The 23,423-nt window shown below is 47.3% G+C and overlaps 2 protein-coding genes and 1 non-coding gene across 12 annotated transcripts in view; 2 read left to right on the top strand and 1 right to left on the bottom strand.

Moving 5' to 3' along the window:
* Positions 1-23,423, top strand: part of LOC101113239 (janus kinase and microtubule-interacting protein 1) — a 130,136-nt gene that overhangs the window by 33,074 nt on the left and 73,639 nt on the right. The gene's annotated exons all lie outside the window — the stretch shown is intronic.
* On the top strand, positions 4,316-4,387 carry TRNAC-GCA (transfer RNA cysteine (anticodon GCA)). The gene has a single exon. It is a non-coding gene; the product is annotated as a tRNA-Cys (tRNA).
* Positions 7,970-8,210, bottom strand: LOC114115340 (small ribosomal subunit protein uS14-like). Its single transcript, XM_042251633.2, has one exon. It carries the CDS (start codon positions 8,175-8,177, stop codon positions 8,007-8,009), a length of 171 nt encoding a protein of 56 aa, XP_042107567.1. The 5' UTR covers positions 8,178-8,210; the 3' UTR covers positions 7,970-8,006.

Genomic DNA, 23,423 nt, shown 5'->3' on the forward strand with positions numbered 1-23,423 from the left:
TCAAGCACATTAAAGTTTGAGAAGCACTACATTAAGCTGTCACCCTGTCCTGCTCTCAGTTGCTGAGTCAGTCAGTCAACGTGTAACTGACTGTGTGTCTCTAGCCTTGTTCCTCCGAGTGGCCTGTGTGTTCCAGAGCATCAGGACTGTGGCCTCCTTCCTGGTGAGATGGGAGCTAATCCAAAGCAGAAGGGAGCAGGGAAAGGGGCAGAAGGGCAGATCCTCTCTTCACTGTGTGCTTGACTCACCTGGGCATCCAGTTAAAATGCAGGTTCTGAGTCTGGGTCTGGGGATGGGGGACTGAGACTCCGTATCTCTCATGAGATCCCGGGCATGCTGACGCTACTAGCCTGTGGACCCACTTTTGACTTGCAAGAGATTCTCATCCTTGAACTTGCATCAGCGGCACCTGAAGGACTGGCTGAACTCACCCCCACATTTCCGATTCAGGAGGTCTGGGCTGGGCCTGAAATCTTGCGTTTTTGACAGGCTCCCTGGCTGTGCCAATGCTCCGGACCTGGAGGCCACACCTGGAACAGGCAAGGCCCAAAACCAGTGGCTGCAGCTTTGGCTGCACGTTGGAATCACCTGAGGACCTTAAAAAACCACTGAGACCTGAACGCCACTTCAAGATGTTGAGTCACTGGGACGGAGCAGGGCCTGGGTATCAGGAATTTTCAGCCAAGGTTGAGAACCGCTGCTGGAGCCAATTTTTTTTTTTTTTTTTTTTTTAACCCTAGTTGCCTGGGGAGGTGAGAATATGATACCGTCTTGGCCCCTGGAGAGTTCTGATTCAGGGGCCAAGTGGAGCTGGGCACGGCTATGAACAATCAATTCTCTGGGCTTTTCCAATGGTCAGCAGGGCTGGGAACAGTTGCCCTGGGCTGAGAGCTTGTGCTTGGCCTCTTAAGGCTCCTGTGCTGCTGGCCATGGGTCCTGAGGACTGGCCTCACGCTCCAAGCCTCTAATTCCTGCCCTTGGCAAGGTGAAGCGCCTTGTGCTCAAAGAGACTCTGCAGAGATTCCACTTCTGCTGCTCCCCACTGGACTGTGTGACCTCTTGGAACTTAGTTAACCTTCCTGAGCTCTGCCTTCATCTATACAGTGAGGGAAATAAACTATTTGCTCCAAGGAGTTGCCTGAGAAATAATGTTTATAAATGGCTTGTGCAGCACCCCGACACTCAGGAGTGTCCCTCAAGATCAGTGGCTGCATTTTATTTATTTATTATTGATAAATCAAATGGAGCGGCTCTGAAACATGAGGAGCAGGAGAATCCTGGGGGAACTTTAGGCTTCTGTGAGATTCATTAGGCTTCAGGGCTTCTGGTGCACAGCAGTTTGAAAACCACTGATGTTAGAATAATCTGGTGGTTGTTATTAGCTAGTAGCTAAGAAGGACTCACTCAGTTGTCTTGGACTCTGCAACCCCATGGACAGTAGCCTGTCGGTCTCCTCTGCCCATGGGATTTTTCCAGGCAAGAATACTAGAGTGGGTTGCCATGTCCTTCTCCAAGGGATCTTCCTGACCCAGGGGTCAAATCCAGGTCTCCTGCATTTCAGGCAGATTCTTTACCATCTGAGCCACCAGGGAAGCCCAAGGACACCCAGATTTCTGGCCTGGGGGGCTGGTGGGGTATTTCCTGGGGTGAGGAACTTGAGAGAAGCACAGATGTAAGGATGGGAAGTGGGGAGCCCAGTTCTTGGCTGGTTATTATGAGATGACTGTGGGTTAGCAGGATGGTATGGATGGTACTTGGAGACATGTCTGAAACACATGGGACAGTCCTGGGCTATATTCCTACCATCTCTAAGGAAAGGCTCTGGTTCTTCAGCACTTGGCACGTCTTGTATTGCGCTGTGACACTGACATCTGGTCATGTGAGTGAGGTCCATTTGCAGCATCTGACAGGAGGCTGTGTGCCATGAACTGGCTCTGGGTCTTGCTTATGGTCTGCTTTGGCCCTTAGGCAACACTTTGACCGTTGCTTCCCCTGTGTGCTGTCAACCCCTTGCCTCACTTTCTCTGCCCTTCCCTCTCCTGACACCTGCTCTGAGGCTGCCTCTTGGAGGCCATAGTTAATGGTTTAGTGTCTTGGGTCAGGCCTGATTACAGCTGTCCTTGGTAGGCTGTGGGCATGGACATGGCTCCTCTCAGCCTTGAGGGTTTTGTTTGGTTCCCTTGCCTAATGGCTAAAAGTCAATTTAAAAATAAATCATATATATTCAATATTGATAATTTTTAGAGAAGTGCACATTAAAATGACCACGAGGTCCAATCTCACACTGGTCAGAATGGCCATTAAACAAAATGTCTACAAATAAATTCTGGAGAGGATGTGGAGAAAAGAAACCCTCCTACACTGTTGATGGGAGTATAAATTGATGCTGCCACTATGAAGAACAGTATGGAGGTTCCTTAGAAAACTAAAAATAGAGTTACCATATGATCCATCAATCCCACTTTTGGGTATATATCTGGAGAAAACCATAATTCAAAAAGATACATGCACCCCAAAGTTCTTTGCAGCCCTATTTACTATAGGCAAGACATGGAGACAACCTATATGTCCATTTACTGAATGGATGAAGATGTGGTCCATACAAACAATGGAACACTACTTACCCCCCAAAAGAATGAAATACTGCCATAAAAAAGAATGAAATATTGCCATTTGCAGAAAAATGGAAGACTTAATTCTGAGTGAAGTGAGATAAAGTGAAGTGAGTGAAAGTTGCTCAGTCATGTCCGACTCCTTGGGACCCTATGGACCATATAGTCCATGAAATTCTCCAGGTCAGAACACTGGAGTGGGTAGCCTTTCCCTTCTCCATGGGATCTTCCCAACCCAGGGATAGAACCCAGGTCTCTTGCATTGCAGGTGGATTCTTTACCAGTTGAGCCACACAGGAAAGGCAGATATTATATGGTATCACTTATGTGGAATCTGAAAAACAACATTCAATCCAAATGATTTATTTACAAAACAGAAATAGACTCACAGACATAGAAAAAAAAGGGAAAGTGGGGAGGGGTAAGTTAGTAGTACGCACCTCATGCGAAGCATTGACTCATTGGAAAAGACTCTGATGCAGGGAGGGATTGGGGGCAGGAGAAGGGGATGACCGAGGATGAGGTGGCTGGATGGCATCACTGACTCAATGGACGCGAGTCTGAGTGAACTCCGGGAGTTGGTGATGGACAGGGAGGCCTGGCGTGCTGCGATTCATGGGGTCGCAAAGAGTCGGACACGACTGAGCGATTGAACCGACTGACCGACGGGATTAACAGATACACACTACTATGTATAAAATAAATAAACAGCAAGGATTTACTGTATAGCACAAAGAACTATATTCAGTATGTTGTAATAACCTGTATAAGAATCTGAAATACATATATATATGTATGTATATGTGAATCACTTTGCTATATACCTGAAACTAACACAATATTGTAAATCAATTATACTTCAATATAAAAAAAAAAGAAAAAAATCATGTGTATGTGTGTACACACGTAAACAGGTTCCCAGGGCTGCTATAACAAAATACCACAAGCTGGGAGGCTTAAAGCAGGTGTTTTTTTCTCTAGTGGATGTGAAGTGCTGTCTCATTGTGGTTTTGATTTTCATTAAAGACTAGTGATGTTGAGCACATTTTCATCTGTCTGTTGGCTGTCGGTATATATTTTCTTTGGAAAAATACCTATTTAAATCCTTTGCCTATTTGAAAATGAGGTTGTTTGTCTCGATTGTTGAGTTGTAAAAGTTCTTTCTATATTCTGGATATAGGCCCTGTCGACTAAAAAAAGATGTACAATTTGAGAATTGCAAGTTAAGTTTTATTTGGGGCAAAATGAGGACTGCAGCCCGGAAGGCAGCATCTCAGATAGCGCTAAGAGGCTGCTCCAAAGCAGCAGTGAGGGAAGTCAATATATAAGGTTTTGGTGAAGGGGGAGTACCACGAAGTACTCATTTTACAAAAGGTTTTTTGTTAGTCATGAGGATCTGATGTCACCATGAAGGGATATAGTGCTTCTCTAGATATGAGGAAATGCAAGGATTGAGATCATGAAATTTGTTCCTAAAAACATCCAATATCTAAAGACCTGTCCCACCATGTTCCCTGGAGCACAGAGTGCCTCAGCCTACCCTGAACTCCCTAAAGGGTTGTTGAAGGTCAGCAGCTGCAGCAGCATGGGGTTCAATCTTCTTAGAGGCAGATGGCAAATGCCTTTGTTGTTCACTCAGTGGCAGTGCCCTTGATAAGTGCCAGTTTGTAGTTGACAGCCTCTTATTGGGTATATGGGAGGCTTCCCTGGTAGCTCAGATGGTAAAGCGTCTGCCTGCAATGCAGGAGACCCAGGTTCGAGCCCTGGGTCGGGAAGATCCCCTGGAGAGGGAAATGGCAACCTACTGCAGTACTCTTGCCTGGAAAATTCCATGGACAGAGGAGCCTTGTAAGCTACATAGTCCATGGGGTCACAGAGAGTTGGACATGACTGAGCGACTTCACCATTGGATATATGACTTGCAAATATTTTCTCCTGTGGATTTTCTTTTCATTTTCTTTGTGCCGTCTGTATTAGTTTCCTGGGGCTGCTATAACAAATGACCACAAACTGGGTGGTGTGGTCCTAAAACAACAGAAATCTATCCTTTCCCAGTGCTGGAGGCCAGAAGTCTGAAATCAGGGTGTCCGCAGGGTCACACTCCCTGTGAAGTCTCATCCCGCCTCTTTCTAAGTTTCTGGTGGCCCCAAGCATTCCTCGGCTTGTGGCCACATCACTCCAAACCTTCACCATTGTCTTCACGTGGCCTTCTTCCCCGTGTGCCTTTCTGGTGTCTCTTCTCATAGACTCCAGTTCCAGAATGATCTCCTCTCAAGATCCTTAACTTACTATGTCTGTACATACCCCATTTCCAAATAAGGTCACGTTCTGAGGTTCCTGGTGGACATGAATTTTTGAAGAACACCAAAACCACTGCATCAAACCACTGCAGTGTCCTTCAAATTTTAAAATTCTGGTCAAGTTCAGTTTATCTGTGGTTTTTTTTTTTTTTTTTTTTTTGCCATTTGTGCTTTGCATATCTTATCTAAGAATTCATTGCCCAGTGCAAGGTCATGAAGATTTATTCCTGTGTTTCCTTCTATATATATATATATATATATATATATATATATTGGTATATGATGTGAAGTGGGTGTTCAGCTTCACTCTTTTGCTTGTGAATATCTAGTTGTCCCAGCACCATGAGTTAAAACGGCTGTTATTTCCATCAGTTTATCTTGATATTCTTGTCAAAAATAAAAATGACCATAAATGTAAAGGTTTATATTTGAATTTTCAGTTCTCTTCCATTTATCTCTATGTCTGACCTCATACAAGTATCACATTGTCTTGATCACTGTGGCTTTGTGGCGAATTTTGAAATCAGGAAATTTGTGTCCTCAAACTTTTTTTGTTGCTTGTTTTCAAGGTTGTTCATGTTGAAATGTGAATTTCAACGTGAATTTTAGGACTATCTTCTTGAAGAAGTCAGCTGGGATTTTGATAGGAATTCTGTAGAATCAGTTGATCAATCTGGTCTTAACTATATTATCTTCTGATCCATGAACATAGGATTTATTTATTATAAAGAAATAAATTTATTTATTAAGGTCACACTCTCCATTTATTAAGGTCATCTTTAATTTCTCTCCACAGTATTTTATATTTTTCACTCTAAATCCATTTTATTCTCTTTAAGTTATATTTTTAATTGGAGGATAGTTGCTTTACAATATTGTGCTGGTTTCTGCCACACATCAACATGAATCAGCCATAGGTATACATATGGTCCCCTCCCTCTTGAACCTCCCTCCCACCTCCCACTGATATAGCCATTATGGAGAGCAGCATGGAGATTCCTTTAAAAACTAGGAATAAAACTGCCATATGATCCATTTTATTCTTTTAAATATTATTTATTTTTAGAGGTTGTCCCCAGAACAAAATTCCCCACTGGAAGAGACTCCTCCAGTTTGAGAAATGATTGTTTCCCTCCTCTGAGTGCTGTTTCTTCTGAAGGTTTTCTTTCTAAGCTGAGCCTAGGAATTGAGGTCCGGATCCCAGGCATCAGGGGGACTGCGCCATAAAGTCTTAGTAACTCAGGTTGGAAGGAGTCTCAGGGACCTTGGCACCAAACTCTGCTTGGGCTATATTGACGTTCTGAGTTAAACGGAGTCATTTTTTTCTTTATTTCTGAGTTCATCTGTCCATCCATCCATCCATCCTTCCATCCATTCACCCTCCCGCCTCTTTAACCCCATCACCAGGGTATCCCACATGGCACTCTGTGCTGAGGGATAGAGACTTGGGTGACCTGTCCCTGCCCCCAGGAAGCTCACAGCCCGCAGGAAATGAGGAGGCAGTCTAGTTGACAGCCTCAAAGATGGAGAGGCAGAGGTTACGGGTGTTGGGGACAGAGAGAAGTCTGTTTATTTTAATGGAATTGACTGAAGTAGATAACGTTGACGGTGAGGAGCCCTGGAGGGAGGTGACGCTGCAGTAGCTGGGACAAAGGAGGGAGGTTTGGTAAAAGATGGGACTGAGAAGGGGTCCAAGGCCAGAGAAGAAGCAGGTGTTGATTTTGGGAGTGCAAGCTTGAGAGTGACTGTCTGCTTCCCATTTCAGCTTGCTCTGTCCCATATAGAGAAATACCATTTTCTCCTCTCTCCTGAACAGTCTGTACTTGTCATTCCTAGCTCATTTTGATTCAGTTACAAACGGAATCATCTTCCAGTTTTATCCATGAATTGGTTATTGCTGGTATGTAGGAAAGAAAGCTATTATTTTTGTCAGTTAGACCCATTCATCTACTCTGGGGGATTCCAGAAGTCCCATTAGTATATTTAGTCCCAATTGGATGTTTAGTATATTTCATCTTCTTGGTGCCATTGTCGCTTCTCTGCAGCCTATTTTCTTCTCCCTCTCTTTTTCTTGGCCCAAACCTACCCTACCCCCGCTCCATTTCCTGGTTCTTCTCTCCCTCCCACCATTGACAGCAGCCTTCCACCTTGTCTTTCTAAGAATCCTCTTTGTTCACAGAGCCGCCTTCCCCTGCCCCTAAATGGAAATACTTTCTTGGCTTATCCTGCTCATTAGAGCTGTGATGCCAGTGAGTGTCTCGACTGGGGGCTTTTCCCCTGAGAAAAGCGATCACTCGATTTGTGACCAGCTTTTCACACAAAGAAATCTTGCCACGGCCTCTGCTGCTTGGCTTTATTTAACGAGTCCCTTTTTATTCCCTTCTTTATGGATTATCTCCCTGTCTGATTGTTCCCTTAGGAAAGATTCTAGAAGTGAAGCTACTAAGCGAAAGCAATCCGTATTTAAAATTTTTCACAGGGGTTGCCAAATGGCACTCTAGAAGAGTTGTGCCAATTTGTACTCACAGGAGTGAATGGGAATAGCCATGTCCCAGGACCTTGCCAACAGTGCAGACCTTTGCCAGCGTGACAAGTGAGAATTTTCATTCCTAGTCTCGTTTGTGGATTTCAGGAGGCTGAGCATCTTGTCGCCTGTGTGCTGGCCACGTGCTTTTCTTTTTGGAGAATCGCGTCTTCATTGTTTATACTTAGTTCTCTGTTGGCACGTCGCTTAAAGCAGATTTGATTTGTAAAGCTTCATAACCTAAAGGGGATATTAACCCCTGGTCTTTAATATGTTGCAATAATTTTTTTGCCATCTTGGGCTCTGATGTTTTCACTCTGGGATGCTTTTCCCCACCAGAAGTTTAGCCTTAGTGCCCTCTGTGGACGCTTAAACTGTTGGCCTCCTCTAATACTTGTTTTTAGGAGATTTCTTTGTTCTGTGGTTTCTTTAAACAAAACAAACAAAATGTATTTTTGTTTTATTTTATTTTTATTTTTGAAGTTTTGAAAACTTTTATTTTATATACAAAGAGCAGTATTATTTCCGCCTAAGGATGATGTGCTGGATGAGCCATCTAAGGAAGTTCGGTTAGTCCAACTTAATGAAGCCGATGTCCTTCGCATACTGGCGGAAACACTGGCAGCACGTATTGAGGCCGTATTTCCAGATCAGACCGTGCCGGTTTGAGCAGACCCGGCAAGAGGGAGAACCCTGGCTGAATTTTCTCGGATGGCTCCAGTAGAGCTGCTGGTGACCCATGTTGCTTTCTCGGCTGCAACGAGGTAAAAGGCCAAAATGTATTTTTAAATTGAAGTATGTTTGATTTGCAGTGTTTCAAGTGTGAAACAAAGTGATTCAGATACACACACACACACCTAATCTTTCAAATTATTTTCCATTATAGATTGTTACGAGATACTGAATATAGTTCCCTGTGCTATACGATAGCACCTTGCTGTTTCTCTATTTTATACATAGTAGTGTAAATATCTGTTAATTCCTAATTTATCCTTCCCCCTTCCATCTTTCCCCACTGGTAACCATAAATTTGTTTTCTAAGTCTGTACGTCTGTTCCTGTTTTGTAAATAAGTTCATTTGTATTAAGTTTTTAGATTCCACATGTAAGTGATATCATATGATATTTGTCTTTCTCTGTCCAACTTACTTCACTAGTATGATAATCTCTAGGTCCGTCCATGTTGCTGCAAATGACGTTACGTCATTCTTTTTTATGGCTGAGTAGTATTTCACTGTGTATATGTAAATATATGTATGTGCATATATATACATATAAGATGTGGTATACGTATATGGGTATGTGTATATACACATATGTATATGTATACATCTGTGTCTACCACATCTTCTTAATCCATTCATCTGTTACTGAAGCTTTGTTTTTATCTCAATGTGTAATCCATATGAAAGTTGTTTTACTTTAAGGATCTAGATAGATATCTGGTTTTATTTGTTCCCAAATAGCTTGTCCTCTATCCCAGTCCAGTGGTAGGGCATGAGCTGTTCTCTCTCTCCTCATTTATGTGGGTTAAATTCCTGTGTCTGTCCTTGGATCTGTTTTTTGAACTTTCTCTCCCATCTCACCGATCTGTCAATCAGCCCACATGGTATCCCTCAGGAAAGAGGCACAGACTCCCAGCTTGAAGTTTTCAAACCAGGTTTTCCTTTCCTTCAAAAAAGATAGATTTCCTGTCTGAGGATGACAGTTCTGCGGGTGTGTGTGTGAAAGTCGCTCAGTCGTGTCCGACTCTTTGCGACCCCATGGACTGTGGGCTCCTCTGTTCATGAAATGCTCCAGGCAAGATTACTGAAGTGGGTTGCCACTCCCTTCTCCAGGGGATCTTCCTGACCCAGGGATCAAACCCAGGTCTCCTGCACTGCAGGCAGATTCTTTACCACTGATCCAATCTGGGGAAGCCCAGAAAACCCTGAGAGGTGATCACCCCTACACTTCCGACCCTCTGGAATGTTCTCATACCTTCTTTCTGCCTGATTATATCTCATCAGCGGCTCCAAAACTAAATTTTTATTTAACCTACAAACACTGGCTTGCCACCTCCTCCGCCAGACCCTGTACTGGGTTAGCCACATGAATTAAGCAGGGGCTTCAGAAGCCACGGCCCCTGCTTGCTTTCTTCACCCAGCACAAAGCCTCTGTGGACCTGTGTTCACTCACAGCACCTGTGACATTTCCTACCTGGCAGTTGGTGGGCAGGCAGACACCACCGCTCCACTGCCATCCCGGTGCTGGAAGGTTCTTGGCCTTCAAGGGCTTCATGTTTGAGGTTGTGGGAAGCTGGCAGATGCCCGGGGTTAGCTGGGGTGTCTGGAGCACTCCCTCTGTGCTACCTTTGTCTGTCCACAGTCCTGAGAGCATCCCTGGGGGGTGCTCCACCCTCGTCATCCTCACTTTCCAGGTTGCAGGCTGGAGACGGTGAGGTGAGGGCAGAGGAACCCGGCCAGGGTCCCCCACAGAGGAAGGGGTGGAGCCAGCCTCCAACTGGGGTCCTGCCGTGTAGCGCTGTTCTCTGTTGGCTTAGCCCTGGAAATGTGGCCCAAATAACTCCCGAAGCTGTAGAAGCTTAGTTAGTTCTTGTTCTTTGGGTTGAAAGAGAGTGTTAGTCACTTAGTTGTGTCTGACTCTTTGCAACCCATGGACTGCAGCCCACCAGGCTCCTCTGTCGATGGGATTTTCCACTCAAGGATACTGGAGTGGTTTGCCATTTCCTTCTCCAGGGGATCTTCCCAACGCAGGGATCGAACCTGAGTCTCCCGCATTGCAGGCAGATTCTTTACCGACTGAGCTTTGTTCTTTGGGGGAATAAAATGCTCCATAGAAGAAAATCTGTGCCAACCTAGTGCTGTTGCTTTAAGTGAGGACATCCCGGGAGTGGACTCCCTCATGCAGACGCACTGTGGGAGGCGCCGTGCCGGGTGCTTTACAGAGAGGCAGCTCTAACTGCGCAGGGAAAGGGATGGTGTAGACAGCGAGCCCCAGTCTATGCACGAGGAGGTGGCGCCTCAGGGAGCTTAGGTGGCATGTCCAGGGCAGCCCAGGGGGACAAGGTGGTGTTCTGGTTCGAGTTCCTGGCCCTTCACTGCTCTGACAGTTTGTGCCACTAGCTCATTAAAAAGGTCTAGATAATGGTAGATTTTAGTCAAAAGAAGGCAGGTGTTACAATGGAAAGTAGGTGCTAAAGTTTCATCTCTCAGTTTGAGATGTTCTACACATTTGTATCTTTCTAAATGTCATGAATCACCTGGTATAGAAATTGCTACTCTCCAGAGCATTTTCAAATGAACCTCATTTGGTTCTCAGAACGACCCTGTGCAGTGGGCCAGATTCGCATCCCCATCCCTCTTTTTGCACATGAGGGTAACCAGCCTAGGGGATCCAGCTCTCTTCTAACTGTGGGACCAGATACAGCACGTGCAGGGCTGTAGAGCATTAGCCAAGGGGCATCAGTCCTCCAAGTGCTGAGAAGTCACAAGAGGACCAGTAGCTGTTGCAGACAGACCACGTGCCAGGATGAACCTCCGGGGAGTGGTGGGGCTGGGATGAACACAAGTATGGGCCAGAACCATCCTCTGGCACATCCTGCGGCCTCCAGATATGTAGAGAAGCCTTCCAAATGATGCTGTCAGAAGTTTCCCAGGTGAAGACAGGTGAGAGACTGTCATTCACATCAGATGATGGGTTTGCACTTCAGCAGCAAAGGGTTGGATGACCAGGACTACTGGGGCCTCCTGCAGCCAAAAGCTCAGGACAGATGGCATTGGGCTGATTTTTGCAAATCATAAGAGAGGGAATGCACAGCAATCTGTTAGCCGTATTGGCATCTGACTTGAATTTTTTTTGAAATCAGAATGATGTACTCAGTTCTCGTATTTGAATAAATCTAAGATGACACCAACTGAGAGGTGCTTTATTGTTTTTTTGTACCACTAAGGAAAGGGAAGAAACGATGCTGCCAGCTAAACCGTGACAGAGCTAGGTCGTAAGACACATTCTGTGTCTAGAGTGAGAGAACATGCAGCTCAGAAGCAAGGCATATGTCACTGTTCATGTGTTCACGTGCTGGTGGATCGTGTCGGAGGGCTGACTTTGTGCTGGGTACAGCCAGGTGAAATTACGTGCACAGGACCCCGGTTGTAGGTCCTCTGAGGCACACAGACTGGTCAGATACTTAGATCTGCCAACAGCTCATGGCAGAATCGCTTATGGATTGATGGGTTCATTCAGTCACCAAAGATTTCGGGAGCATCTGCTGTGTGCCAGACACTGTTCTAGGCACCGGAAACCCTGAGGTGAACAAAACTGCTCACGGAGCTGACCCTTTCCATGGCAGTGGATATTCATCTCCAGCAGTGGTTCTCAAATGTTACCATGCAGAAAAGCCTGCACACAAAGATTCTGATTGCCAGGCCCCACTTCCAGACATGGTCTGGCACGAGGTCCAGGATGTGTGTGCGTTCAGTCGTGTCCGACTCTGTGCGACCCCATGGACTGTAGCCCTCCGGGCTCCTTGTGTCCAGGGGACTTTCCAGGCAAGAATCTGCTGGAGGAGATTGCCATTTCCTTCTCCAGGAGATCTTCCCCGACCCAGAGATCAAACTCAACATCTCTTGTGTCTCTTGCATTGACAGGCGGGTTCTTTACCACTGAGCCACCCGGGGGGCCCTCAGGTCCGAGAGAGACCCAGGAACTGCATTTTCAGAGGCACCCTGGGAGATCCAGGGACAGGAGGACTTCAAACCGAAATGTGAGAAATAGAGTTTACAACTCTATTAGCACATTGAGGACTTCATAGCAGCCCACTGTGAAATGCTCCACAGTAGCTCAGGGTATTTGCTAATATTTGGATGTTTGGCAGATACTTAGTTTGTTTCTTGGTTTTTCTCTGGTGAATAAAACATCCTTGCAAGGTGAATGTCCTTGCAGCTAGTTTCCTTCGGGAACATTGGGTACTGTGGCTGACTTTCTAAGGATGAGGTATGGGTCTGATGTAGCTCTCCCAGCCACCATATCTGGCTCTGGCCTGACTGTCTGGCTTCCTGTCCCACTTGTTAGCTGGGCACTTCTGAGCAGCTTCCTGAATCTTCCCCTGATTTTCTCATCCCTAAAACAGGGCAATAATAGTAGCTACATTTTAGGGCTATTGTAAGGAGTCAGTGTAGGTGCTTAGAGCAGGGCTGATAAATGGAAAGGCTATGTTTTGTGCATCTGAGCTATGGTGGTGGTGATACCACGTTGGTGTGAGGGAGGGGTCCTGCTTTCTCTGCCCCTGTCTGTGCACAGCAGTGACTCTGGAAGGAAGCTCTGGATACCAGCAGCCAAGCAGCTACGATTTGATGCTGGAGACTCACTTTGTCATCATGGATCCAACTTCAATCTGTCTCCCACATTGTCACCAGAAATTTCCTACCAAGTTGGTCTGGATGTTTTTCTGCTCATAGCTCCTCCCTGACTTCCCACCCTGTGTGAGAATGAACTGTAAATTCCTTCCACACTGGACAAGGATGGAAGGCCCTTTAGAACTTTGCCCCAGCCCCAGAGAACACCCCACCCTACCCCGTCCCATATACTCTGTGCTGTTCTGTGGAGGGAGAGACTCTCTGAGGGGAGACTTCCAGTGGGAGGTGATGGTTGAACTTGGCCATTATTCCTGGGCCTTTGAGGAATGAATAGGAGTTTTCCAGGTGGAGAAAGGAAGAAGGACTATCCTGACTGCTGAACCAGCACATGCAAAAGTGTAGCTGAATGTTTGGGGTGATGTCAGTAGATCACTGCGGGCAGGTGTGGGGTGTTGGGATGGGGCTGGGTAGTCAGTATGTTGAGAAGGTTGCAGCTGTGAGCTGTATTGGAAGGCGCTCCCGGTGCTGGGTTGCAGAGTTGGGGCACAGTTCCTACATGCAGTGGGCCTGCCATGTCAGGGCTCTTGAAATCATGCTAAGTTTCCCTGCCTACCTTTTCGTTAGTGCCTTTTTCTGAGCTGCGATTCACTTCTCCGTTCATCTTCTATTTCTAGTATTTAAAGGGCTGTAAACAGCTGACGCCTTGCTCAGTTGCTAAGGACGCAGAAGGCTTCCCTTCAATTATTTAGCTCGTCGCGAAACTGGGGCTTTGGAAGGCGACCAGTCTCTCTCTGCGCTCTTTGTGGTAAATCCCTTCTGGGAATGCAGATGCGACATCTTGGAGGGCTTTTCTAGCAAAAGGTTTTGCTGTGAAAGCGACCGAGTTATTAAAATAACTTCGTGGGCTAAAACCATGCAAGCAGAGGGTGGAGACTTAGGAGCAGCTTCCCCGAACGCAGCCTCGGCACTTTCACTGACTTGCTTTTCTTCCTCACCTGCCTGGTTTCTGGCTCTGCATCTGCCCCCCTCTCCCTCTGGGGTGGCCATCTCTCTGAATGCAGCATTTATCAGCTCTGAGGAATGCCAGCTGCTGCCTCCCACCGGGGGTGGTGGATGTCGGTCATGTCGGTCAGAGATGGAAAAGAGATGGGCCATGGATTGTCCCTTGTGTCGAGCAGCCAGTATTTAGCCTGCATGCTGTGACTTAGCTTGCATGCATGCATGCTGTGGAGCTAGTGGTAAAGAATCCACTTGCCAATGCAGGAGACGCAAGAGACTTGGGTTCAATCCTGGGTTGGAAAGATTCCCCCGGAGAAGGAAATGGCAACCCATGCCAGTATTTTTGCCTGGGAAATCCCATGGACAGAGGAGACTGGTGGCCCCCAGTCCATGGGGTGGCAAAGAGTCAAACGTGACTGAACAACTGAGCATGCATGCATGCCTGCATTCTGTATACAGGACAGGCTCGGTGACAGGAGATGGAATCCAGACTTTCGGAGCTAAAGAGGCCTCGGGAGGGAGTGGCCATTTCATAGAGTATTTCTCCGTGGGGCACACATGGCTCTGTAGGTGTGCGAGAAGATTTTAGGTGGCACTTGGGTATTTTTTTTCAAGATTTTTTTTTGCCGTGGACCATTTTTAAAGTCTTTATTGACTTTATTACAGTATTGCTTCTGCTGTATGTTTTGGCCAAGAGGCAGGTAGGATCTTAGCTCCCCAACCAGGGGTCGAACCTGCACCCCCTGTATTGGAAGGTAAAGTCTTAACCACCTGGCTGCCAGGGGAGTCCTGACTTTTTATTTTAGTAGGAATTATTTTTGTGTGTATAACAGAAAATATACCTAGCCCATCAAGCTTGTGATTTTGTGGATATTATTGCTTAGAATCAGGCTGAAGCAGTGTTATGTTTTTTAAAACGTCAGTCATTGTAAAGAAAAATATTAAGCAATTAAAGGGAAGTTGCAAAGGGGCATGAGGGAATTTTGGCAGAGGTTCCCCCAAATATTCCCTATCTCAATTGCAAAAGCCCTCTGAGGTATCCACTTAAAGCTGATTTTTAAAAAGTAGTACACGTTGTATGTGTTTTATGCAAAAATTACAGCAGCTGCAACTGGACGACTTGAAACATTGTCCATCCCAAATGTGCATTTTTCGAAGGATGAAATTGAGGCCCAGAGAGAGGCGATTCATGGCCCAAGGTCACACAGCACTTTGAAGAAAGTGTAAGTTGCTCAGTAGTTGTGTCTGACTCTTTGTGGCCCCATAGACTGTAGCCCACCAGGCTCCTCTGTCTGTGGAATTCTCCAGGCAAGAATACCAGACTGGGTTGCCATGTGCTTCTCCAGGGGACCTTCCCAATCTAGGGACTGAACCCAGGTCTCCCTGCATTGCAGGCAGATTCTTTACTGTCTGAGCCACCAGAGGCCTATGAGGGAAGAATGGGAATCAAAACCCAGGGGTGATGGCAGTTAGCTCAGAGGCGCCCTTTCTCACCCCAGATCCACCTTGCCTCCAAGGCCTGTGTTAACAGGAGGCTGGAGTGCAGCAAGGTCCAGAGTGGAGGCTGCCCTGGAGGGGGAATCTGAGTGCTGGGGACGTGGACCAGGTGTCTGGGCCAGGTGCACAACTTCCTGGGTGGGGCTCGAGTTTGAGACCTGGTGGCTGCATTTGCCTGCTTATTTGTCAAGGAAGGCGGGAGTGGTGGATGTGCCTGGGTGTGGCTGGTTACAGCAAAACAGATGGTCCTCAGATGAGCAGGTCGGTGGTGTGGGTTATTAGAGTTGCTTAGGAATAACCACTTCTTGAAGAAGATTCTGAAGACATCCCTGTGGCAAGAGTGAAGGTCAAATAACCAGAGTTTAGATTAACTTGGGAGTTAAAGCGTCACTAAACACTGTCAGGTCTCAGATGTTATGACTCTCTTGTTGACCTCCTGCGTTTTGAGGTCTGACCCAGCTTGTCCGGTGCCTGGTCTTATCTTTTCATTCATGGCACACAGAGCAGCTCTGAGATTCCTCAGCAGGTTAGAGGGAGGGTGGGTGCGGTGGGGGTGGGGGGGTACTGAGAACAGAGGCTCCAGGCTCAGGTAATGCAGCTGTCACCAAGGAGGATGAAAGTCAGGCTTGGATAAGGTGTGTGTGTGCTTAGTCACTCAGTCGTGTCCGACTCTGCGCGACCCCATGGACTGTAACCCGCCAGGCTCCTCTGTCCCTGGGATTCTCCAGGCAAGAACACTGGAGAGGGTTGCCATTTCCTTCTCCAATGATGAAAGTGAAAAGTGAAAGTGAAGTTGCTCAGTCGTGTCTGACTCTGTGCGACCCCATGGACTGTAACCCGCCAGGCTCCTCTGTCCCTGGGATTCTCCAGGCAAGAATAGTGGAGTGGGTTGCCATTTCTTCTCCTAGGGGATCTTCCTGACCTAGGGATCGAACCCACGGCTCTCGTGTCTCTTGCGTTGCAAGCAGATTCTTTACCCTCTCAGCCATCAGGCTTAGGATAGTTCATCAGAGCAGCTGTGGGGTGTCGTGGCCAGAATTAGAAGAAATTTGGCTTTTTTTGCTGCCCTTTAGGGCACCGTCTGTTGGTTATGTGGTTCTATTCCAGGTAGGATGATTGGTCTCATTCTTCTTCCTCCTTCCTTCCCTTCCTCTCTAAAGTGGTTCACGGTCTATCAGCCAGAGTGGCGAGGACTATAATGGGTACTGTGTCATCACAGTAATGTCAGCTCATGTTTGTGAGTGTGTGTCAGGCGCCCAGTGCTGTGTTAAGCTTTTACTTATATTATCCCATTTACTTGTCACAACAACAGTGAGAGTTGGGTATGGTTATTTAAGATTCCGTCTTCCAGGTGTGCGTCCCCTTGAGCTCACCAAAAGACCATCTTCTTGGGGTGGCAGTGGGTGTCTTCTGTCTGGAGACACGACTACCCCGCTAAAACAAAGGAACGCGAGACTGGGGTGTAGACAAACAGGAACCTGTCACTGTTCCCTAACCATTGCAGTCTAGGGAGCTGGTTTTAGAGACCGGCATTTTCAAAGGTACTTTGCAACGATTTTGCTTCTTATCAGCAGCATCAGGGCCATTTTCTGGGACCCAGATGGAGCCTGTCAGGTTTCAGGGAGGAAGCCAGGCAGACGCTAATCCAGGCGCTGCCGGCTCCCAGGGTTATTCATCACCAGAGAAAGGCCGTTTCGGGGAACAATGCTCAGAAGCCAGGAGTAGAAGCATGTGTCTATTCCTGGACGCGGAAACCACTCAGTTCAGCAAGCAGGGCTGTGTCCCTGCTGCATCAGGAGCTGGGCAGGGCCTTGGAGACGCAGAGGTGGGTGAGCGCACACGCTGCCCTTGAGGTTCAGGGTGCGACAGTCAAGGTTTAGGTGGACCAAACCCTGACGGGTGGATGCGACTTCCCAGCCCGTGATCTTGGGCGGGTTACTTCATTTCTCTGGGTCCCAGTTGCCCCTTCTCTGAAATGGGGGGTGCGGTGGGGAGAATGAGAGCATCTCTTTCAAAGAATTATGGTGATCACTGAGGATGTAGCAGGAGCCTGCTCTTGGGAGCTGCTCCTCTTTCTGTCTCTCCAGAGTGTTCTGCTCTGTAGAAGCAGCGTGGGGGACCCTCGCCATCTCACTCACCTTTTAACCTCCAGAGCTTGGCATACAGCAAACTTTGTAGTATGTTTATTGAAAGAATGAATGTGATTATGGCCTTGGAGAGTTTGGCATTTAGGCGAGTGGAGACCTGGGAAGATGGGGTGTATTCGGGACAAGCAGGATTCTGAATGGAGGGGGCAGAGGTGCAGGGGTTGGGAGACCCGAGGCCTGGGCGGAGGGCAGCCTGGCTGGAGAACAGGTTTCTGTAGGGAGAGCTGGGAGTGGAGTGGGAGAGATCAGCTGGGCCGCACTTCAACTCTTGACCACCAGCTGGATACTCTCTGAGGTTCTGAGTCGGTCTTTTGAGCCTGAGGAAGAGATGTTTGGGCTTCCCAGGTGACTCAGTGGTAAAGAATCCACCTGTCAGTGTAGGAGACGCAGGTCAGAGTCTCGGGTCCAGAAGATCTCCTGGGGAAGAGACAGGCTTCCCACTCCAGTATTCTTGCCTAGAGAATTCCATGGACAGAGAAGCCTGGCAGGTTACAGCTCATGGGGTCACAAAGAGTCGGATATGACTGAGTGAGTAACACAGACAAGAAATGTTTGGACTCTCCAGGTAAAGAATCTACCTGTCAATGTGGGAGATGTGGGTTCGATCCCGAGGTCAGAAAGATCCCCTGGAGGAGCAAATGGCAACACATGCCAGTATTCTTGCCTAGGAAATCCCATGGATAGAGGAGCCTGGCAGGCAGCACTCCATGGGGTCAGACATGATTTAGTGGCTGAACAGCAACAACAAGAGATGTGTATCCTCATCTTCTCCAGGCTGGGTGGCAAATGGAGGCCTGCTCCGTGCTGGTTGGGAGCTGAGAGGTGCAGCCCCGCCCCATTCCCCAAGTTTACAGCCTGGTCAGGATAAAAAGACCCCACAGGTAGAAAGAGAACTTGATATCATTTGGACTTTGTGAGCAGATATATAAATATTGAATTTTAAGTTAGGTGATTTTTTTTTTTTTTTTTTTTTTTGCCATATTGTTTTAATTTGGAGGAGAGATGAAGTGAACTTTCTTTCCATCCTGAGCACAAACAGTGCTTCGCAGTCAGTTCTGGTTTCAGATCCTGGACTCAGCGTTTCTTACCTGGGTGGCTTTGGGCCATGTCACAATTTCATGGAAACGCTCTTCTCCCATCTGTAGAGTGTGAGAGTCATTCTGTGAACAGAAGACTTGAGGGTCCAGTGGGATGGCCCCACAGAGCCGGGCCTGGACGTGCCCATTCACTGCTGGTCCTTCCCTTCTGGGAAGAAAAGCTGCAAAGACACCATGTGTTGGGGAGAGGATGGGATTGTAAATTAATTTTGTTTTCTTTTCCAAACCCTTCAATTTTTTTTCTTTGATTAGCATGATTTTGCTTTTATAATTAAGAATATGACTTACAAAGAAAAGCCACAACAGGCAATCTGCTCAGTTGGGCCTTTGCCTCTGCAGACTGGCCCTGTGCCCAGTGATGGCAGGTGTGGGACTCAGGAGGCCCCATGCCCATGGTGCCACTCCAAAGCTTTGAAACTTCCCGGGCAGCCAGGAAAGGAAGACAGTTGGTTGGACCCTGGCACCTTTGCAAACCTAGTGGCTCACTGGTAAAAAATTTGCCCGCAGTGCAGGAGACTGGGGTTTGAACCCTGGGTCAGGAACATCCCCTGGAGGAGGAAATGGCAACCCATTCCAGCATTTTTGCCTGGAAAATCCCATGGATGGAGGAGCTTCGGGGGCTGCAGTCCATGGGGTTGTAAAGGGTTGGGCACGACTGAGTGAATGATCAGGCTCTCATCTTTGCAAAACCATGTGTTCACATGCCTTTCCTGCAGTCCAGGAGCTGAAGCTTGAAAACCCTCATTTGCTCAGGGAGAAACAAATGCAAAGTGGCACCAGTCTTCTGCTCCAGAAACATCTGCTGGGCGTGAGCCAGCACTGGGGACAGTAAGTCAGTCGGCTGCGTGGAGTATCTCATCAGGAAACACACCGGCCCTGGCACACCGTGGCCATCACATCATCGCACTCCACTCCAGCCTGCATTCAACTTGGAATATGCCATAGAGTTCAGTTAGCATGTACATGTTCCCCAACCCACAGCAGTTCCCGAAAGCTGTTCAGAGATGAAAATCCTGCCTGACCTGTCTTGCTGTTCTCTGAGCTCCTCGTCTGCCCACGTGCACTGTGGCCAATCCTGGAGCACAGAGCTGACCTGACCAGGTCCTAGCACCTAAGGAACGGATGTTCAGAGGAGGTCAGCTCTGCGAGGGCTGGGATTTCTGTCTGTTTCACGGTCTCAGTGCTGAGAACCTCGTCCTTCAGAGTAGAGATTCAATAATCCTTTGTCGACCAGATGAATAATTATGTGGGAACAAGCAGCTGACGCCAGCCCAGCATGGCTAGACCAGCCTTGTCAGAAGAAAGCGCAGGAGCTGTGGGTGCTCTGAAGCAGATTACAGAAGCTTCTAGGGGAGGAGACTTGTGAGCTCAGGGGAAGATAGTGTCCAGGCTGAAACAAGACCCCTGGTCAGAGGGAGGCACAGAGGCAGAAGCCACGCCTGGTGGGACCTAGGAGCTTTGGGGTGAACTGTGTGGAAAGGTGGGCATTTGGAGAGCTGACCACATGGCATCAGAGGAAGTAGAGGCAGGAGGTAGAGTCTTGGGGTTAGGCTGAACCCCAAACCTGGAGGACCCTGTGAAGCCATCTAGGCAGGGGGATGACGTGATGGGAACCTGGAGGACAGTTGGAGCCCCCAGAGCCTGAGGAACAGCTGTCAGTTCACCATGGCGTTGCCCAGACGTCCTTTCACGTTTCTGTGACTGGCTCAAATCTGTTCTCTGTGGACAGCCAGTCTGTATTTCTTTGTGACTTACTGATGTGTACTTTAACTCTAAATTCGGCCCCTTCAGTGAATGAGTTTTAAGAGTTGATCCTTGCAGAATCCGGACAACATTATTTAAGTAAAGTGTCATTTTCTCACATTACTTCTAGCTTATGTTGGGAAGAGCTCAGACCAGGGTTCAAATCCTGCTCCCGTGATGTGCTGGCTGTGTGACCTGGGTTGGTGGGTGGGGGGCATTGCTGACCTTTCTGCGGTTCAGTGTCCTGAGCTGTGAGATATGGGAGGTGGCAGGTGAGGTGATATTTATAAGGGATAATGCGTGGAGCGTGTCCACCATAAGCGCCGCCCATCAGAGATGATACATCTGATCCGATGGAGTCAGTGTTGCCTTTATTGATCAGACTTTTCTAATTAAGGTTGGCTTCAGGGAAGAGGTTACCCAGTAATTGAAGGTCATTGCCTTCACATGTACTGGACTGCCATATGCACAGAGGGCAGCTGGGTCTAGTGGGCAGGGCCAGGCTTTGGCATGAATCAGTCCCGTGTTTGAATCCCTGTGCTGCCACGTATGAGCCATGTGATGTCTCTGGGCCTGAGTTTCTAGTTTCTTAGCCTGGGAACAGGGCATAGTGATAATTTCCATCGCGTGAGTGTCGAGGCAGAGATGAGAAGTCCAAAGCGGAGAACTGGACGGGAGTCTTCTGATTGCGGGTCTTGCAACCTCCACCTTATTTACCTGGACTGGGTTTTCGAGATTACAATTGTGTGTCTTTTAGATGTTCCATTTATGCTAATGCTTAAAAGCCAAGAATGACTGCTTATAACAGTCAGCGCACAGATTTGTTAGTTAAGTTTTTACAAGTTACAAGGTGCCAAATGTGTGCCTCAGTTGAACTTGTCCAAGCTGCCTCCCTACGTGAATTCTAGATGTTGCATCTAGGAGGAAGCATACTTCCTGTCCTGGGGCAGCCTGTGTCTTTGAGGTGGGGTCAAGCGGGGCTTCCCTTGTGGCTCAGCTGGTAAAGAATCCACCTGCAATGTAGGAGACCTGGGTTTGATCCCTGGGTTGGGAAGATCCCCTGGAGAAGGGAAAGGCTACCTACTCCAGTATCCTGGACTGGAGAATTACATGGACTGTATGGTCCATGGGGTTGCAAAGAGCCAGCCACGACTGAGTGACTTTCACTTTCACTTTTTCAGTTTCAAGTGCGAGAAGACCCTGGAGAAGCCTTCACTGCTGTGGATGTCCAGAGCAGAGCCTCAACCCTGGCATCCAAGCTGCACGTTGGAATCTCCTTGAAAGCTTAGAAAAATGCCCATGTCTGTGCCCTACCCAGTCAGTCAGTCAGTTCAGTTACTCAGTTGTGTTCGACTCTTTGCGACCCCATGGACTGCAACATGCTAGGCTTCCCTGTCCATCACCAGCTCCCCAAGCTCGTTCAAACTCACGTCCATTTCGTCAGTGATGCCATCCAACCATCTCATCCTCTGATGTCCCCTTCTCCTCCTGCTTTCAATCTTTCCCACCATCAGGGTCTTTTCCAAGATCAGTTCAATCAGATTCTTTCCGGTGGGGTCAGGGATGGTATTTTTGAGTCCCGGGAGATTCTGATGTGCCAGGGGCTCTGTGTGGGAACCACTGGGGCATGAGGGCTGTGGGGGTCCAGCACAGGGACAAGACCATGAGCTTCAGAGTCAAACTGCCTGGTGCCTCCTCTCTCCAGCTAGGTGACTTTGGGCAGGTCCCTCCACCTCTCTGACCCGCAAGTTCCTCATCAGTCAAATGAGGAAAACACCATTTGCAGGGGTGTGAGAGTGGAAGGAGATGCTGCATGGGAAGAGCCTGGCTTAGCGCCTGGGATGGAGCAGGCACTCGTGCTGTCGTGGCTGCTTTTACAGTTGTTAACAATCGTGCCAGGCCAGTGGGATGCACAGTTACACCTGTGTCTTCTGGACAGTGTTATGCCCAAGTCGTGAAATCTCCCAATGACCACCAGGGAGCCGATATCCGATGCAAAAGCAAGAGCGTTTTTATTACCAAGCTCGAGCTGGGGCTCCTACTGTTATCGACGCAGTGGCTAAGGAGAGGAGCCCCGAACTCTGGGTTACATTTGCTTATATAGGGTCTTCTCGCGCGAAAAATTTGAAAAACAGGAGTTTCCGGGTTGGGAGATGTCTAATTGGTTATCTTCTGTGGAAGGGTTAGGTGTTGGGTTCTGATTGGTTTTCTTATTTCCACAGTAAATCATCACAAATGTAACTCATTACTTCCAAGGTAAACCACAAAGGTAAATCATTACTTCCAAGGTAAATCACAAATTCTTGAACTTAAAGTCAGGAGGCTGAACCTAAGGGCTGATTGGCTCGCGCACAGTGGGGCAAGTTTAGGCAGTATCCAAAGTCTAAGTCTGTTTGCCCAGTACCTTTACAAAATGGAGTTCTTTTACAAGATGGAATAGCTTAGGCTCTTCAGACAGTAACTGTTTTCTTAATTGTGTTTTCTCATGGTTCATGGCTAATGTGTAGAAATGCAATTAATTGTTGAATACTAATCCTGTATCCTGCCACCTTGCTGAGCTTGTGTGTTAGTTCTAAGAGTTTTGTGGGGAGGTTTTTGTAGATTCCTTAGGATTTCCTGTACAGAAGTTCATGTCATTTACAAGTAGGGGTAGTTCTAATTTTTCTTTTCTAATATGGATGCCTTTTCTTTCTTTCTTCTGGCCTTATTGCCCTGGATAAATCTCTAGTGCAGTGTTAAATAGAAGTGATGAGAATAGACATCCTTGACTTGTCCTTGAACTTAGAGGCAAAGCTTTTAGTCTTTCACCGTTGAGTGTAATTTAGACTGTGGGTTTTGAGTATGGTGGATGCTTTTTATTTGGTTGAGGAAGTTCTCTTCTGTTCTCGGGTTGCTGAGTGTTTGAATCATGACAGGGTGATAGATTGTGCCACATGCCTTTTAAGCATTGAGATGGTCATGAGGATTTTGTCCTTTATTCTGTTAATATAGTTATTAAATGGATTCATTTGGATGTTACACCAACTTTACTTTCTTGGGATTAATCTCACTTAGTCATGGTATATAGTTCTTATCTGTTGCTGGGTTTATTTTTCCAATATTTTGTTGAAAAATTTTGCACCTGTATTTACAAGGAATATTAGTTTGT

The sequence above is a fragment of the Ovis aries genome, chromosome 6, assembly GCF_016772045.2.
Source record: "Ovis aries strain OAR_USU_Benz2616 breed Rambouillet chromosome 6, ARS-UI_Ramb_v3.0, whole genome shotgun sequence".
Classification (NCBI taxonomy): Eukaryota; Metazoa; Chordata; class Mammalia; order Artiodactyla; family Bovidae; genus Ovis; species Ovis aries.

Excerpts from the sequence above, each read along its gene's own strand:
- LOC114115340 (XM_042251633.2), bottom strand. The coding sequence starts at position 8,177 with ATGGGTCACCAGCAGCTCTACTGGAGCCATCCGAGAAAATTCAGCCAG.